General features: G+C 61.3%; 1 protein-coding gene across 4 annotated transcripts; it reads left to right on the forward strand.

Moving 5' to 3' along the window:
- The first annotated feature begins 357 nt into the window (after positions 1 to 357).
- Positions 358 to 14,665, forward strand: TNFAIP8L1 (TNF alpha induced protein 8 like 1). 4 transcript variants are annotated; one of them, XM_078443571.2, is made up of 2 exons: positions 358 to 491; positions 12,229 to 14,665. In XM_078443571.2, exon 2 carries the CDS (start codon positions 12,234 to 12,236, stop codon positions 12,792 to 12,794), a length of 561 nt encoding a protein of 186 aa, XP_078299697.1. In that variant the 5' UTR covers positions 358 to 491; positions 12,229 to 12,233; the 3' UTR covers positions 12,795 to 14,665. The 4 variants fall into 4 exon arrangements, with proteins under 4 accessions (XP_078299697.1, XP_078299698.1, XP_078299699.1 ...); XM_078443572.2 differs by lacking the exon at positions 358 to 491 and adding an exon at positions 900 to 979; XM_078443573.2 differs by lacking the exon at positions 358 to 491 and adding an exon at positions 1,553 to 1,699.
- Positions 14,666 to 15,954: the final 1,289 nt, after the last annotated feature.

Consider the following 15,954-nt stretch of genomic DNA (forward strand, 5'->3'; position numbering starts at 1 on the left):
TCTTTTTGCTTCTCTCAGTCTCTGTCTCCCCGCCCCCTCCCCACCGGGTCTCTCGCTGTTTTCGACTCAGGATCTCCTTCCTCTCCTTTCTTTGCCTCATTCGCCCCCGCCCCACGCCGCATCCGGCCCATTTCACGATTCCGGAGGAATCTCCCCGCAGCTGCTTGGCCCCGCCCCAGACCCCGCCCCTCCCGGCGACTTTCTCCCATTGGCCTCTTCGTACGTCGCCGGCTCTGCCATTGGCTGAGCCTACGTCCTCCGCCCGCCCCCGCCGTCGGCCCCTCGTCGGGCCTTTCCGCGCGGGCGGGGACGGAGCGGGGAGGAGCCGCGGGGCGGGGCGATGGGGGCGGGGCCGAGCTCCCCGCCCCGCCCCGCCCGTCCAGTCCCTTCTCAGTCCTCCCGCGCGAGTCCCGCGGCCGCCGCAACGGCCCCTCGGGAGCGGCCTTACGGAGCCTCGACGGTCGGACCGACGGACAGGACCCGGAGAGTAGGTGAGCGAGCGATGCCGCGGCGCTCCGCACCTCGGGGGCCGTCTGGACGTCCTGTCTGTGTCGCCCCCATGCCCCTGCTCCTCCTGTCTGTATTCCTGCCTCTGTTTCTTCCTTTCCTTCGGTGTCCCTGTCACTCTGACTGTGTGGGGTGTAGGGGGAGGCAGACTGGGTGAACTGCGCTCCCTACCGTGGGGCTGTGCTCTGAGTCCAGCGTCCCCTCACCCGCATGGGGACTCTGATGGACTCTGCCCCTTTCACAGTGCAGGGTGCCAGGCGCTAGGGCCAGATTCCAGAGTCGGGAGGGCATTCCAGTGGTGGACAGCCTGGCCAAAGGTGTGACGATGGGCATGCGTGCGGCTTCTGACTGGTCCAGGCAGCTGGAAGAGTCATGGCCAGGCCCACCCAGACTGGCCACCTGGGAGCTCCTCAGTGCCCTGAAGCTTTGGCCTCAGTTTTGTCAGCTGTGAATTGGGACTGTAGCTGCCAAGGTAATTGGCGGGTGACCTGACCCATATCCGCACGCATCACCGCCTCCTCTATCCTGGGGGCGTTCTCCTGGAGGAGGGACAGTCGCAGCTGTAAACAGGGCTCCGAGGTTGCTTCCTGAGCATACCTGAGCCCAGCTTGGGGAGCTGAATGCCCGGGAGGGGGGGCACAGTGGGGTGAGGGCAGTTCAGCCTAGTGGTCGTAGGGTCTAGACCTTGGAATCAGAGGGATAGGTTCCCGCTCTGCCACTCACCTTTGTATCAGAAACCAGTGATTGGATTCTCTGAGCCTCAGTTTCCTGTCTGTAAAGTGGGAAGGACCACAGTTCCCTGGGGGAGAGGGCTGCTTCCAGGATTAAATGCAGGAATGTGTCTCCTCCTGGCCCTCCCTCTCTCCCCTTCACTCATTCGCTCTGCTCCAGCCTGACCAACCTCCACGTTCCTCCAACACGCCAGACGGGGCCCTGCCCCGGGGTCTCTGCCCGGGCTGTTCCTTCACGGCTGTGCCGGGTCCGTGGGCACCAATTTTAAAACATAACAAGTTGCCTAGATGGGCTGGGCCAGGGGACTGCCAGGCAAGGGCTAGGCAGCTGGGAGGAGCCTAGAGGGGCCCGCCCAGGGACGCCGTACCTATGGAAACCGGAACAAAGCCCCAGCCACACAAACACCTGGGCTGTGCTTTTCCCACTCGACAGGCCTGGTGGTCTGGGATGCTGGTGGTGGGTGAGTGCCCACGCCCCTGGGGTGGGGGGGGGGGAGTGCTCGAGGGGGGGCTTGAACCCTGCTCTGATGAAGGCGGGAGGTCCTTAAGCCAGTAGATGAGTCAGACAGGTGCAGATTGGAGGCCCCGTGATGTCCCCTCTGGCTGTGTGGCCTTGGGCAGGTCAGACGCCCCTCTGAACCTGTTTCCTCATCTGAGGCCTGGGGAGGAGAGGGGCCTTTCGTTGCTTGGTGATCCCATGTGGTGGGGTTTCAGAGGCTTCAGTGCCCCTGTCTGTCCCATGGGGCCAGGAGGGGGTGCCTGAGGACACAGCTCCAGCTGCCGTGGCGGAAAGGTCCCCGCCCAGAGGCAGATGCTGAATAATGACTGGAGGTTGTCCGGGTGCCGCCCCAGGGGTTAGAGACCTAGAGGTGGGGTCCTAGAGATGGACAGGCCAGGACCAGGCACCGGGGCGCCTCCCCTGGGCCCCCCACCACGAGATAACTCCCTGGGATCCCCCGCCTGAGCTTTCCTGGGAGCTCCTCTGGCTGAGCCCTTGGGATCTCCTAAGGCCCCATTCTCCGGGCCTCGATTTCCACTGCTAGCCAGTGGGGTAGTGGAATTTGAGGAGCATTTACCTGGGGGAGCCCCCCTCTAGAGGGGCTCGTGCTGTGCTGCTATGGGACCTTGGGCTGCCTCTGTCTCTCTCTGTGGGCCTTAGTTTCCCTGGCTGGACAGTGAGGACCTCATATGAGCTCCTGGACTTTACCCCTCCCTGGTGCTGGGAGGTCATTTATTCATTCGACAGGTTCTGAACACCTGCTGTGAGCCACAGCCTGGTGCAGGGCGCCGAGGACCCAGCACCGACCAAGGCCGAGCCAGTGCCCTCCCTCGCTTGGCTCTCAGATCAGACTTGGGGGATATGGGTGTTCATCCATCCAGAAATATCCTCATGCTTAATTGTAACTGCATGAAGATGACAGAGAGACAGACGGGCGGGATGTGGAAGTCAGTTTAGGTGGGGGATGCGGGAGGGACTCCTGACGAGGTGACGTGTGAGCTGAGGCCTGAACGGCAAGAAAGAAACAGGCACGTGGAGGCCTGGTGGGAAGGGCATTCCAGTCAGAGGACGCAACCCATGCAAAGGCCCTGGGGCAGGGCCAGGCCTGGAGTTCTGGAGGAATAGTGAGGAGGCCCAGGAGCACAGTGAGTGAGGGGAGGAGGGAGGAGGGGAGGGCAGCGAGGGGATGGAGTTGGAGGCAGGTCCCGAGCGGTCTTGTGGGCAAAGGGGACAACTTGGACTTTTACCCTGGCAGAAGACTGGGTCCTGACTCAGGTGCTCACGGGCGCCCCCCGGTGGCTGCTGCAGGGACGCCTGATGGGGAGTTGTGAGAGCAGGATCCCGGGGAGGGGGGGCCCTGGGCCCAGGGGCCCAGCTCAGGCTGTGAAGAGGGGAGGCGGGGCTGCGTCCACATTCCTGCCACAGGACCCTGAAGCCTCCTCCACTTGCTGCTAAACACCTGCTTGGCCCGGGCCCCAGCCCGGCCTGGCCTTTCCTGCAGAGGGTGGGCCGTGGTCTCCCGACGCTCTTGCTTGGCCCCCAAGCTCTGCTTCAGCGGAAATCGGGCTCCCGCTGCCGCCAGCAGGTGGCCAAACCCCGCCCGTCCTTGGGGAGGCCACTCGAGGGCTCTGGAGAACCCACTTTGAAAACCGTGGGTGCCCCCAGGCCCCTCAGACCAGAGATTCCTTTCTTCCTCTTGCCTTACTTAAAACGGGCACGGAGTGTGAGGTCCGAGCGATGGTTGGTCAGAGCCCGACGCACTGGGTGCCCTCGTGTTGGCAGCGGGTATCGTGCGGGAACAGGGACGGCGGGGGCATTTGCTGCTGTGGACAGAGGCCTGGGGCCCCCGAGGCCACCGTGGGCCACCGCAGCCAGGGCTCGGAGACGCGGGGTGGAGTGGCGGCCTGGCCCTGCTGAGCTGGCTCATGAATTATTAACACCCTTTGTGTGGGACATAAAGAATTCATGTGGTGGGGCCAGGGTGCCCGTGGACCAGGGGCCTGCGGCAGCTGGCTCGTCCCAGCCCGCGGGAGTCACTTGCCACCCGGTCAGGAATTTCACGGTCGGGTTGTTAAACACAGCCCTTATGAAAGACGACAGACTGTGACCCTACAGTTCAATACATTATGTTTTAATAATGTTTATTCTAACGGAGGTGTAGAATATTATTTGGCCATAAAAAGGAGCGAGGCGCCCACCCCCGCCCCCCCGCGGACGGGCCCCGAACACATGACGCTCAGGGAGGGAACCGGTCACGAGAGGCCACACGGGGCGTGAGTCCGCGTGTGTGAAACGTCCAGAACAGGCTCCTCCACGGACAGGAAGGGGTTTCGTGGGGGCCAGGGATGGGGGGGTGACTGCTGATGGGGATGGGGCTTCTATTTAGGGTGATGGAATGTTCTGGAATTAGTGGTGATGGTTCCACAACTCTATGAAGGTATCAAAGCCGCTGAGTTTTACACTTTATTTTTTTTTTAAGTTAATTTATTTATTTTGAGAGAGAGAAAACAAGCAGGGGGTGGGGCGGGGAGGCGTCTGGGTGGCTCAGTCGGTTGAGCGTCCGACTTCGGCTCAGGTCATGATCTCACAGTTCGTGGGTTCAAGCCCCGCGTCGGGCTCTGTGCTGACAGCTCGGAGCCTGGAGCCTGCTTCGGATGCTGTGTCTCCCTCTCTGCCCCTCTCCCGCTGGCTCTCTCTCTCTCTCTCTCTCTCTCTCTCAAAAATAAATGTAAAAAAAATGAAAAAGAAAACAAGCAGGGGAGGGGCAGAGAGAGGGAGAGACAGAGAATCCCAAGCAGGCTCCACACTGTCATTGCAGAGCCCGACGTGGGGCTCGATCCCACGAACTGTGAGATCGCCACCTGAGCCGAAATCAAGAGGTGGTAGCTTCCCTTACTGAACCACCCGGGTGCCCCTCACTTGTACACTCTAACAGGGCGAAGTTTGGGGCCCCTGGCTGGTTCAGTCCGCAGAGCGCGTGACTCTTGATCTTGGGGTCGTGAGTCTGAGCCCCATGTTGGGTGTAGAGATTACTAAAAAAAATAAATAAACCTCAAAAACTAAAGGGCGGATTTTATGGGATGTGAATCGTATGTTGATAAAACTTACAAAAAGCAAAGTCATAAATAGTCATAAATCGTAACTTTCTAATTATTCTCCCGTCTCTTACTATAATCTGCGCTCTTGCAGCCACGTTTATCTGCCGTATGTGTTTGGGGGAAATGGTGAGCCCCCACATTCGCTCACGTCCAGTCGGAAGCTTGAAATTGGCCACGGTGGGGAAATTTACACCGCGGAAATTGGCAACTACCACAGATCGGGGTGTGATTTATTGTTCTGTCGGTCGTCTAGACCCGGGGTTGGCAAACTTTTTCCACGAAGGGCCCAGTAGTAAGTGTTTTCTGCTTCTTACGCTGCTGGGTCGCGTCCCGTGTATTCGCGGCTGCCGTTAGAGCGTGAAGACAGCCATAGGGAGCAGGGGAGCCCGTGGCTGCAGCCCTGTGCCAATAAAACTTTATTGATACAAACAGGCGGTGGTTTGCCTTGGTTTGCCGCCTCCCGGTCTGACTCGAGAAAGCGGCACCGAACAAACCGTCGATGAGGAAAATTAAACTTAAGAGAGTGTCCCATCTGCGGCTGTGTCCTTGTGGGTAGCACCAAAGCCCCGAGCAGGCAGTCTCCTCCCCCTGTCGGAAAACGACCCGTCGGATTCGGCCTGGAACTTGCTCTCCCTGCTGATGGATGCGCGGAGCCCTCGTCCTCCCTGTTTCACGTTCGTCTGGCTTGTTCACCCGTGCCGGCCCCGCACGTGTTTGCCAAGCACGCCCCTGGTTTCGCTGCCGAAACCAGTTGGGCAAAACCCATCGGGAGCATTTGGTGAGACTCGATCGGCTCCGCCGAGCCGGTAGAGTTTACTGTGTTTGCAAATCGTGGGGCGCATGTCCTTCATGTGGGGAGAAACATATGGGGGCACGTTTGTTTCTTCTGGAAAGCTGCTAACGGTTACGAAGCTTTCAGCGCGCGGCGAATGGGATGTCGCCTTCGCGGGGCACCTGTGGGGCAGTGAGGACTCCGGAAAGTTGGATCTCCTGCCCTGGGGCATCCCTGTCCCCCCCGCCCCCCACCTCCACATCCCTGTCGTCCCCCCGCCCAGGGTGTCCAACCAGAAACGTGTGGGGGCTGAGGGGCCCCCCCGCAGTGGGACTGTGCCCTGGGCATGTGTGGGTGGGTTGTAGCAAGCCCAGGTTGGACGGGGGACACCAGGGGTGAATGGTTTGCCACGTCAGGGAGAGCCTCTCGGAGCGGGGGGGGGGGGGGGGTTCTCGAGGCTGAGAAGGCCCCCTACCCCCAACCCCGGAGGCGCCGCACACGCAGGGGCGGCGAGGGCATGGGCGAGGCTGAACCGACTGAGCCCCGGGGAGACTGGTGGACGGGGTCGTGGCCCGAGCGAGGGGGAGGTTGGCCCGGCTCCTGAGTCTGGGAACCGAGGGGGTCAGACAGAACAGGGGCCACTGGGGGGGACGGGTGTGTGCCCAGCACCTGCCCAGGGAGGCTCAGGTACAGTCCTGCCTCCGACCTTTGCGTCTGCAGGTTCAAGGTCGGCGTCGGTGGCCAGAGTGCAGGGCGTTTGGAGTGTCCATACTGGGGACGAGGGCAAAGCTTGGAGTCCAGAAGACAAAGTGGGGTTGGCAGAGGACTGGGCTCTAGAGTGCCGGGGCAGGGCAAGAGTGAACAGAGCCGAGGACTCTGTACCTGGACACCCATTTCATAGATAGGAAAGCTGCCCCCAAGGGCATGGGGCCTGTGTGGAGTCCCAGTGGGGAGGGGTCGGGGCTGTGGGAGGACCTGGACGGTGGCCTTCACTCTCCTCGCTGCTCCTCTAACACACCAGGCACAGTCCTGCCCCAGGGCCTTTGCACTAGCTATGTCCTCTGCCTGGCTCACCTTTCCCCCAGACCTTGTCCTTCCAGGTCCCAGTTCCAGCAGCTCCACCTCTAGAGAGGCTTTCCTGACTACCCTGGCCAAGGTCACCTGCTGTCCCTGGCTGTTACCACCCCCCTTGGCCCCTCTCTCTCTCTGAAATTACCCTGTTTGTTTTGTGTTCACTGGGTTCTGGTGTCTCTGCCTTCTGGCAAAGGAGATGCCTCTTGGGGGCCTTTTTGGAAATTTGGAGGGCTTTCTTTTTGCTTGTGATGATAACAGGATGTTCTGGCACTGGGGGGGGGGGGCAGGGACCAGAGACACGAGGCAGCCAGCCACGTGCCTGGAGCAGCCCCCGGGCCCCCACTTCCTAACGTTCTACCAAAACCATAAACCACTGAGTGAGGTTTTGCACGGTTTTATTTTATTTTTTAACTTAAAAAATTTTTTTTAAGTTTATTTATTTTGAGAGAGAGAGAGAGAGAGAGGACGACTGGGGGAGGGGCAGAGAGAAGGAGAGAGAGAATCCCAAGCAGGTGCCACTCTGCTATCGTGCAGCCTGACTTGGAGCTCGATGTCACAAACCGTGAGATCGTGACCTGGGCCGAAACCGAGAGTTGGATGCTTAACCGACTGAGCCAGCCAGGCGCCTGGTGGGGGCGCTCTCTGGTGGGAATTTGTAGCTACAAGGTCCCCGCGACGCCCCCTATGCCAACCTGTAAGAGACGCTCTGTCCTCAAGTGCGGGGGCCTGACCTTGCCAGGAGGGAATCCTTGTCGATCAGCCACGTATCCCCGGGGGCCCGCCGTGTGCCTGGCAAGGTGGAAGTGATTTACGGATCTCAACTCGTGCCACCCTTTTATTTGTGCCACAATATGGGCCAAATCCTGATAAATTTATTTAACATTTAAAAAATGAGGCCTAAAGTGTATACAGGAAGGGGCACAGAGGTGTAAAATATATACACTTAATATATATATATATATATATATATATATATATATATATATATATATATAGGAAGTGTTTGGCTTGAGAAGATGTAATCCTCATATAAAATTCACTGCTTTAAAGTGTTCAACTTCCAGAATATTCCCTCTCCCCCAAATGAAGCCCCATCCCCATCAGCCATCACCCCCTCCCCAGCCCCTGACAACCACGAGCCCCCTTCCCGTCCCTGGACGAGCCCGTTCTGGGCGTTTCACACCCGCGCACTCACAGCCCGTGTGGCCTCTTGTGTCGGGTCCCCTCCCTGAGCGGCGAGTGTTCGGGTCCGTCCGCGGGCGCCTCGCTCCTGCTCGCGGCCCGAGTGACGTTCCAGTGCAATATTCCAGCACCCTGCGGACACGCCCTGTTTGTCCCTTCACCCGCTGACGGCCACTCGGGCCGACGCCACTCCTTGGCCACGTGAACCGCGCTGCCGTGCGGCGTGCGCGGTCTGCATGGCCCTGCGTTCCCACGTCTGCTGGGCAGATGCCTGGGAGCGGAATTGCTGGGTCGTGGGGGTAAGTCTGTGGGTGTTTGAGGAGCTGCCGGAAAACCGGTTTACACAGCAGCTGCCCCGTTTCCCACTCCCACCAGCCGTGTCCGAGGGCCGTGGTGTCTCCGCACCCTTGCTGACCCTTGCCGTTGTCCGTTGCTGCGACGGCCGCCATCCTGGCGGGGAGGTGGGGGGTGGGGGGTGTGTGGGGGGGTGAAGTCATCGTGATTTCCCTACTGGCCAGTGATGCTGAGCATCTTTTCAGCTGCTGGCTGGCCATTTATGGATCTTCTCTGGAGAGAGGTTAGAGGGTGTGTGTGTGTGTGTGTGTGTGTGTGTGTGTGATCGAGATCTAATTCACATAAACATAAAACTTACCCTTTCAAAGTGTGCACCTTTATCACCATCTGTTTCATAGCCTTATTTATGTCAAAAAGATTTTATTTTTAAGTAATCTCTACACCCAAGGTGGGGCTCGAACTCACGACCCCAAGATCAAGAGTCGCACGCTCTCCCGACTGAGCCAGCTGGGTGCCCCCTCCCAAAGTATTTTGTGAGTGACAAGGTGGCTTGGCTCTAGAGGGCTGGAGTCCCCCGGAAGGCAGGGACGGGAGCTCTTTTGGTCATTCCAGTAAACCCAGTGCCTGGGACACAGTTGGTGCTCCATAAATGCTCATACAGTGACCGAGTGAATGGTCCAGCCATGCCCTTGATCCTTTAGCAGGCTTTTTCAGCTTTGAGGACAGTGGGGTGCCCTGGCATTTGGTGATCAGGGACTGTGGACCCTTGACCGTCTGGTCCCCGAGCCCCTCGGCAGTCCCTGGGAAGCCCCTGCCCCAGAAGGGCTGATGTGGCCGTCTGGCCGCCTCCTGGCTTGCCCGCCCTCAGACCTGGGTGAGTGCACAGGAAGGAAGGAAGGCCGGGGTCTATTTTAGTCTGTGGCCCGCTCCCCCGGGACAGTAGTCATCTCCCTGTCTGGCTGCGTGGATGGGGGGTTCCTGGCAGAACAATGGCTCGGGGATGGGGGGGTCACGCAGCTGGGCTGGCCCAGGTGTCAGCGGGTCTGGGGACTGGCCGGAGGGGTTAGGGGTGTGGAAGCCGAGAGGGAGGCTCCCTTTTCCTTCTGGGCTCAGGAGGGAGGTCCTGCTGAGGGCCCAGCTCCCCTCCCGGCACATCCCACCTCAGGACTTGGCAGATTGGAGAGCCAAGGCCCAGAGACGGATGGAATCCTCCCGAGGGTCACACAGCGACTGAGATAGGCCGCAAGACCAGGGCTCCAGGGCACTTAGGGTCAGGTACCTTGGCCTCATCCCTGGACCCAGGGAAAGGCCTTTTCCTCTCCGAGCCTCAGTTTGTTCATCTGTAAGCTGGGGAGACCGGACTCAAGACCTTGGGGTTTCTTCTCGTTTGCGTTCGCGGACGTCCTTTCCCTCATGCATTCAATGAACGCTTGCGGGGTGCCCGCTGTGTACCAGGCCCCGGGCTGACTGCTGGAGGCACAGTGTGGACAAGGGAGACCCAGTCCCGGCCTGCACCGTCAGGCCAGGGAGATGAGCAGTGAAACCGAAGCGTGCGAGGCCAAAATGGAGCACGCCAGGGCGCCACGGGAGCCGCCAGGCACCTGGCCCAGCCTGGGACATCCAGGAAGCCTTCCAGGAGGAGGTGACTGTGACGCTGAGATTTGGATGAGCAGTTTACAGGATGAGTAATAGGGAGAGGAGGGGCCCCGGTAGAGGGAACAGGACAGAACATTCTAGAGAAACGGATGGGAGGCATCGGGGAGGCACGGGCACCCCTTGTGCCAAGCTGCTCTTTTTCCAGAGAATCTGACAGAGAAGTAGGTGTGTGCATTCAGGGAGCTTGAATGGCGGAATTCTAGGCCATGGCATCCAGCTTCTGGCCCAAGGGAAGCTTGCAGCTTGGCGGGGGGGGGGGGGGGGGGGGGCATTGGATTGACCACAACCTTCTGCCCTAGGACAGAGTTAGTTCTATCTTCCCCATTTTACAGATGGGGAAACTGAGGCACGGGGCGGTTATGTTGCTTGGCTAAGCGGTCAGGCCCTGGGGGGCTGGATCTGTGGCTGACACAGCTCCCGGCGCCTGAGAAACTCGGGTGATTTGCAGGCGTCAAGCAGGGAAGGCGGAGGAAGTTAGGCAAGCAGAGGCGGGCGGTCAAGGGTATTGCTGTGTGGCCTTGGGGCAGTGGCTCAGGCTCTCTGAGCCTGTGTCATTTCTTCAACAAACTGGCAGCCAGCCTAATACCCGGCGGATATGAGGAAACGGTCACACGCTGCCGGCTCAGGGCCTGCCCCGTGGTGCTGAGTCAGCAGCACCCCTGCTCTGGCCCAGGCCCGCGTAGCCCCGGGCTCAGGTGACTGGTGTGGGGGGCAGGGAAGGCGGTCCAGTACTCGCCGTGGCCTCCCTGACCTCTGAGGGCAGCGCAGGCGGAGGGGACTTCTCCCGGGGTGTGAGCTCGCACAAAGATGGTCTTTGTGGGGGCTCCGGGCTGAGTGGGCACCCACGGGGCATTCCTGGTCCGGCTGGCCTGGGGCGGGGGTGGGGGTGGCTTCGACCAGGGCCTGGGGCGATGGGTGAGGGCCGGAGGTGGCTCTCAGGCTCGCCTCATTCATTTTTCTGGAGTCTCCAAGGGCACAGCAGGTAAGGAATCAGGCCCCTTCCCTCCCCCGTGGGCTGGGGTGGCAAGGGACGGTTGCGGAGTGAAGCCCGGGGCAGGGGCGGAGCAGTGATGGGGGACGGAGGGGCACTGTGTGGCCGTGCCTCACCGCGGGTTTGTTCGGGGATGGCTTCCTAGAGGAGACAGTATCGAAGCGGAGCTGAGGGATGAAACTTCGAGAAGAGGCCGGGGCTCAGGGGCCAGGGCTTTGGGGGGTGAATAGGAGTTTACCGGCAAAGATGCCGGGATCTGAATGGGGTGTGGGGCTTGGTCCTGGGACCCGTGTCCTCAGAAGAAAAGGGTCCATGCCCAGATGTGCAGCTTAGGAAGATTCTGGCACTATAGGAAGGAGGCGGCTGGAGGGAGGCTCCAGAGCTTGGGGAATCCAGAAGTCTGACATGGAGGCAGGTCCCTGTTCACCGAGGGCTGGACTGCCACGCCCCTTGCCACTGTCCCAGCCCAGGAAGGGTGGGAGCTGTCACAGGTCAGTGTTTCCATATCACAGGTGGTGTCGTTGGAGCAATGTTTCTAGAAACCTCGCTCGTGACCCCCCCAGGCCCCACAGCCCAGGATGCTGCCCACGCCGGAGGCGGGCCTCGGGCCCTCTGCTGTAAACGCACAGGGCCAGTAAGGCTGCGGGATTGGGAACAACTGGGCTCCGCCACTCTGAACAGCCGGGGCCTGGGACCCCGTCTCACTGCACTGCAGGATGGGGGCGGGACCTCCGGGGCTTGGAATCCACCTGTCGCAACGCACCGTGAGGTCCTCCTCAACCCCGCGGCAAGGCTGGTGGGGGGCCCGCAAGCGGTGGCCTTCAGAACATCCTGCCCAGATGTCACCGTCATGCCTCAACTCTGTTGAGTGGACACCCTCCTTCCTTTTTTTTTTTTTATTATTTTTATTTTTTAGAGAGTGGGGAAAGGGTGTGAGAGAGAGAGAGTATCTTCCTGCGCTAGGCACGGAGCCTCGGGTGGGGCTCGATCCCCCGACCCCGAGACCATGACCTGAGCCCAAACGAAGAGTCACTCAACCGACCGTGCCACCCAGGTGCCCCGAGCATCAGAGTCTTGAGCTCAAGCCCCGCCTTGGGCACAGAGCTTCCTTAAACGGAGAAACAAAACGGCCCCGGCAGTGCCCCTCCACCCGCTTTCTCACCTGTCGCTTCCTCCGGGAGGCCTGCCTGTGCCCGGCAGCTCTGGGAGCCCACGCCGTGGCATCGCGTGGCTCCCGGTCGCGCCCGACGTGCCCCCGCCCTGCACCCAGTCGTGTGCCTCGCAGTGGGCTCGTGGGTTGGCGGGCTCGGGCCCATTTCACAGACTGGGATGACGCGGTAGCACCCCACAGGGGCCCTCCGGGAAGGCCCCCGGAAGTCGACGGGCCGCGGGGACTGACGACCCTCTGCCTCTCCCCCTGGCAGGGCGGATGGACACGTTCAGCACCAAGAGCCTGGCCCTGCAGGCGCAGAAGAAGCTGCTGGGCAAGATGGCGTCCAAGGCCACGGTGGCCGTGTTCATCGACGACGCGAGCGGCGAGGTGCTGGACGAGCTGTACCGCGCCACCAAGGAGTTCACCCGCAGCCGCAAGGAGGCCCAGAGGATGGTCAAGAACCTGGTCAAGGTGGCCGTGAAGCTGGGCGTCCTGCTCCGCGGCGGCCAGCTGGGCGGCGAGGAGCTGGCGCTGCTGCAGCGCTTCCGCCAGGGGGCGCGCCGCCTCGCCATGACGGCCGTCAGCTTCCACCAGGTGGACTTCACCTTCGACCGGCGCGTGCTGGCCGCCGGCCTGCACGAGTGCCGGGACCTGCTGCACCAGGCCGTGGGCGCGCACCTGACCGCCAAGTCCCACGGCCGCATCAACCACGTCTTCGGCCACTTGGCCGACTGCGACTTCCTGGCCGCGCTCTACGGCCCCACCGAGCCCTACCGCTCGCACCTGCGCCGGATCTGCGAGGGCCTCACCCGGATGCTGGACGAGGACAGCATATGACCTCCGGCCCGGGGTTTCCTGAGGGGGGAGGGGGGGTGGGGCTCGTTCTGGAACCTCTTTTCTCCCGCCCGATTCTGGCCAAATCCCCGGGACAGGCGCCCGTCCCCCCCGAGAGGATGCTGATCCGCTGGAGGCAGCGGTTTTAAGGACTCTGGTCGCCTCTCCTCCCGCACCGCCTCAACAGCAGAAGAGCTCAGCCTGCGGGGGCGCGGCCTCCCCACGCACCCCGAGGCTGCTGCCCACCCAGGCCTGCCTGACCTGACCCCCCAGCACCCCCACACTCCCTCGATGCTTCTGAAGGCTGGCACCTGCCACCTCGTCATGTTAACGATGTTGCCTGTTCCTTCCGACAGGGTCGTGGTGAACGGGAAGAAAGGGAGTGTTGTGGGGGTGAGCTGCAGCTCCCCAAATTCTTTGGTTGAAGTTCTAGCCCCCAGAACCTCTGCGCCCTTGTTTGGAAATAGGGTCCTCGCGGATGGAATCAGTTGAGGTCACGCTGGAGTGGGGGTGGGCCCCTGATGCAGCATGACTGGTGTCCTCGTAAGGGGACATTCAGACAGAGAAGGCCGTGTGAAGGTGGGGGCAGACTCTGGATGGCTGGGTCTACCAGCCAGGACTGCCAGCAGCCTCCAGAAGCTGGGAGAGCCGCCTGAACGGCCTTCGGAAGGAACCGGCCCAAGGGACACCTTGACTGCAGACTCCCGCCTCCGCCTCCAGGGCTAGGAGGGCACAGATTCCCGCTCTTGCCCTGGGGGTCGCGCGCAGGCAGCCAGGAGAGCGCTGGGGGGGGGCCGTGGGCGAGGATGCCTCCATTTGGTCGGGATCGCTGCCCTGACTCCCACGCGGGAGGGGACGGAGCGTGCCCCTTGCTCGGGGCTCAAGGGGAAAGCCATCGGAGATGCGCGCCCGTTTAAAACTGGTTATTTCACTTGTGGTTGGCGGCAGGTGTTTTCCCAAGACCTCCGAGAGCAAAGCTCAGCCAATTTTGGCTTTGGCGACACCCCCGGAAGACGCGCCACTCTCACCTCGGGGCACAGATGGGCACGTGGGGTGTGGGGGTGAATCTGTGACTTCTGTGTGTCGGAAGGGGACTCGCGTTTTAACAGGCCGCAGAACGCTCTACAGGCCGGCCCCCTGACGCGCCGGGAAGGTTACTCTGGGCGCCCGCGGGGAGGAGGAAAATGACGTCCCGTGACCGTTTTTTGCAGAGCCAGGTCTGTTGGGCGAAGCCTTCACACGGGAGGCCTGCAGGCCTTTTTAGGCCAGAAGATGGGTTTGGTTGACTCCGTCCATCGTTCGAGACGTTTGGCATTAGTTAAAAACAAGGAAGTTACACGTACCAATCTAGGTTTGGAATTTTCTCGAAAACTTGGCCTGAGCCTGCACTGCCTGCTGGTGAGGCCGCATGGGCGCGGCCCCCCTGGCCTGCCACAGTCCCCACCTGGCCCTTTCGCCCACCCTCCCCCGACCCCGGCCTGCTGCAACGGCCCACAAGACATTACAGCCCCAGATGCAGGGTGGCCTTTCTGTGGTTTTTCCCTGAAAAAGCCCAAGGTCTCTTGCCCAAGAGCCACTGTTCCCACCTCTGCCCCAGCCCTCGAAGGCAAACCTGTCCTCCCATCTTCCGTCGGGAGACACTTCACGTTCAAGAAGGAACGCGCATTCTGAGTACCCGAGAAGCCCCCCATGAGAGCCTTTGTCCTCGGCTTTGCACGCGGACTCCATCAACCAACGTGCATAACGCTTCGTACTTGGGCCCTGCTGGGCTGTCCACCCTGCCTTGACTCTTTCCATAAATCTGAGATTTAATTTAGAAAAACCAAAGAGCACGACACGGCTCTCTAAATAAAAGCACCCATCTCCGGTCAGCATTATGTGCAACTGGCGACTGAATCACTGGGGCTGACCGCTTTCTCCTGTCCTCCCGGGGCTCGGGGCTTTTGCCTTTCAAGTCGAGCTTGCGTGTAACGTCACCCGCCCGTGGGCCTCGCTGACGGGTTCCCTTTCCGCTCCAGCGGGCACCGGGACAGACCAGCGGGCCCGCACAGCTTGGCCTGTATGGCTCGGTCGGGTTCGGCCCCTCATCACGACCACAGCCCCTGGGGCCAGCGTGGCGTCCTTTGCGGGTTTGCCCGAAAGCTACAAGGGGATGCCCCCACGTGGCTGGCGGGGGCGAGGAGGAGCCAGTTTGTGTCCAGATGTCCTGCCGCGTCCCGGGGCTCTGCGTCCTTGAGGACGCCCAGGGATTCAGACGTGCTCGGTGGTTCTGGGCCGACCGTGGAAGCATCCGTCCCTCCTGCCGGGGTCCAGCCCACGTGACCCTCAGCGGCCCCGGGGGCCGTGTCCCTTCTGCCGGTTTCCAGCTGCCTTGTTTCTGCAGGAGGCCCCGGACAGCCATCCACCTCCGGGGGCCTGTTGAGATTCACTTGATTTTTCAGTCCATCGAGCCTCACAGCCAGGAGTGGCAGAGGCTCCCGGCCCTCACCGGGGTCCCTGTGACACCCACAGGTCCCTGTGCTTACCAGACCTCAAAGCCCATCCATTCTTGGGTCAAGTGGGCCCCCCGAAGTCCCCCTTTGTCATTTATTCTGGAAACAGCCGTTGTTCACGCGCCCACACCGAGCTCTGAAATTGCTCCTGACACAGGTGCCCGCCGCGGGTGTAGACGGGGTGACGGTCCTACCCCACCTCCTGTAGGTGTGCGCTCTTGGGCGGGAGCCCCAACACCCGCCTCTTCTCTGGCAACTGGGGTCACCGCAGCGCCCCGTTGCTCAGGTCGGCACGAGGGAGGCCAGCCCACGAGGTGCGTCTCGTTAGCAAGGCTCCGATTCACAGCCCGGCGGACCAAAGCCCAGAGTTTCGCGGTTTCTCTTCCCCTCGTGTGCTCACGAGAGGACACGGTGAGAGGGCAGGCTGACGGGCAAGCTGGGGGTCACACTCCCAGGCCCACTGCTGGGAGGACCAGGGCCCTCCTGAGTGGCTGGGACACTTGGGGGTTTTATTTATGTTTGCCTGTGGGTGTTTGTCCCCGCTGATGTTGTAAGTCGCCATGCCGCCATCCAAGAGATTAGCTGAGCCAACCACCCTGGAGCCCTCGGCCCCCGTGGGCCCGGCGCTTCTGCGGGCAATGCGGAGAGGGCAGGCGCCCGGGCCGACGCAG

This window comes from Panthera onca, chromosome A2 (assembly GCF_046562875.1).
Source record: "Panthera onca isolate mPanOnc1 chromosome A2, mPanOnc1 haplotype 2, whole genome shotgun sequence".
NCBI lineage: Eukaryota > Metazoa > Chordata > Mammalia > Carnivora > Felidae > Panthera > Panthera onca.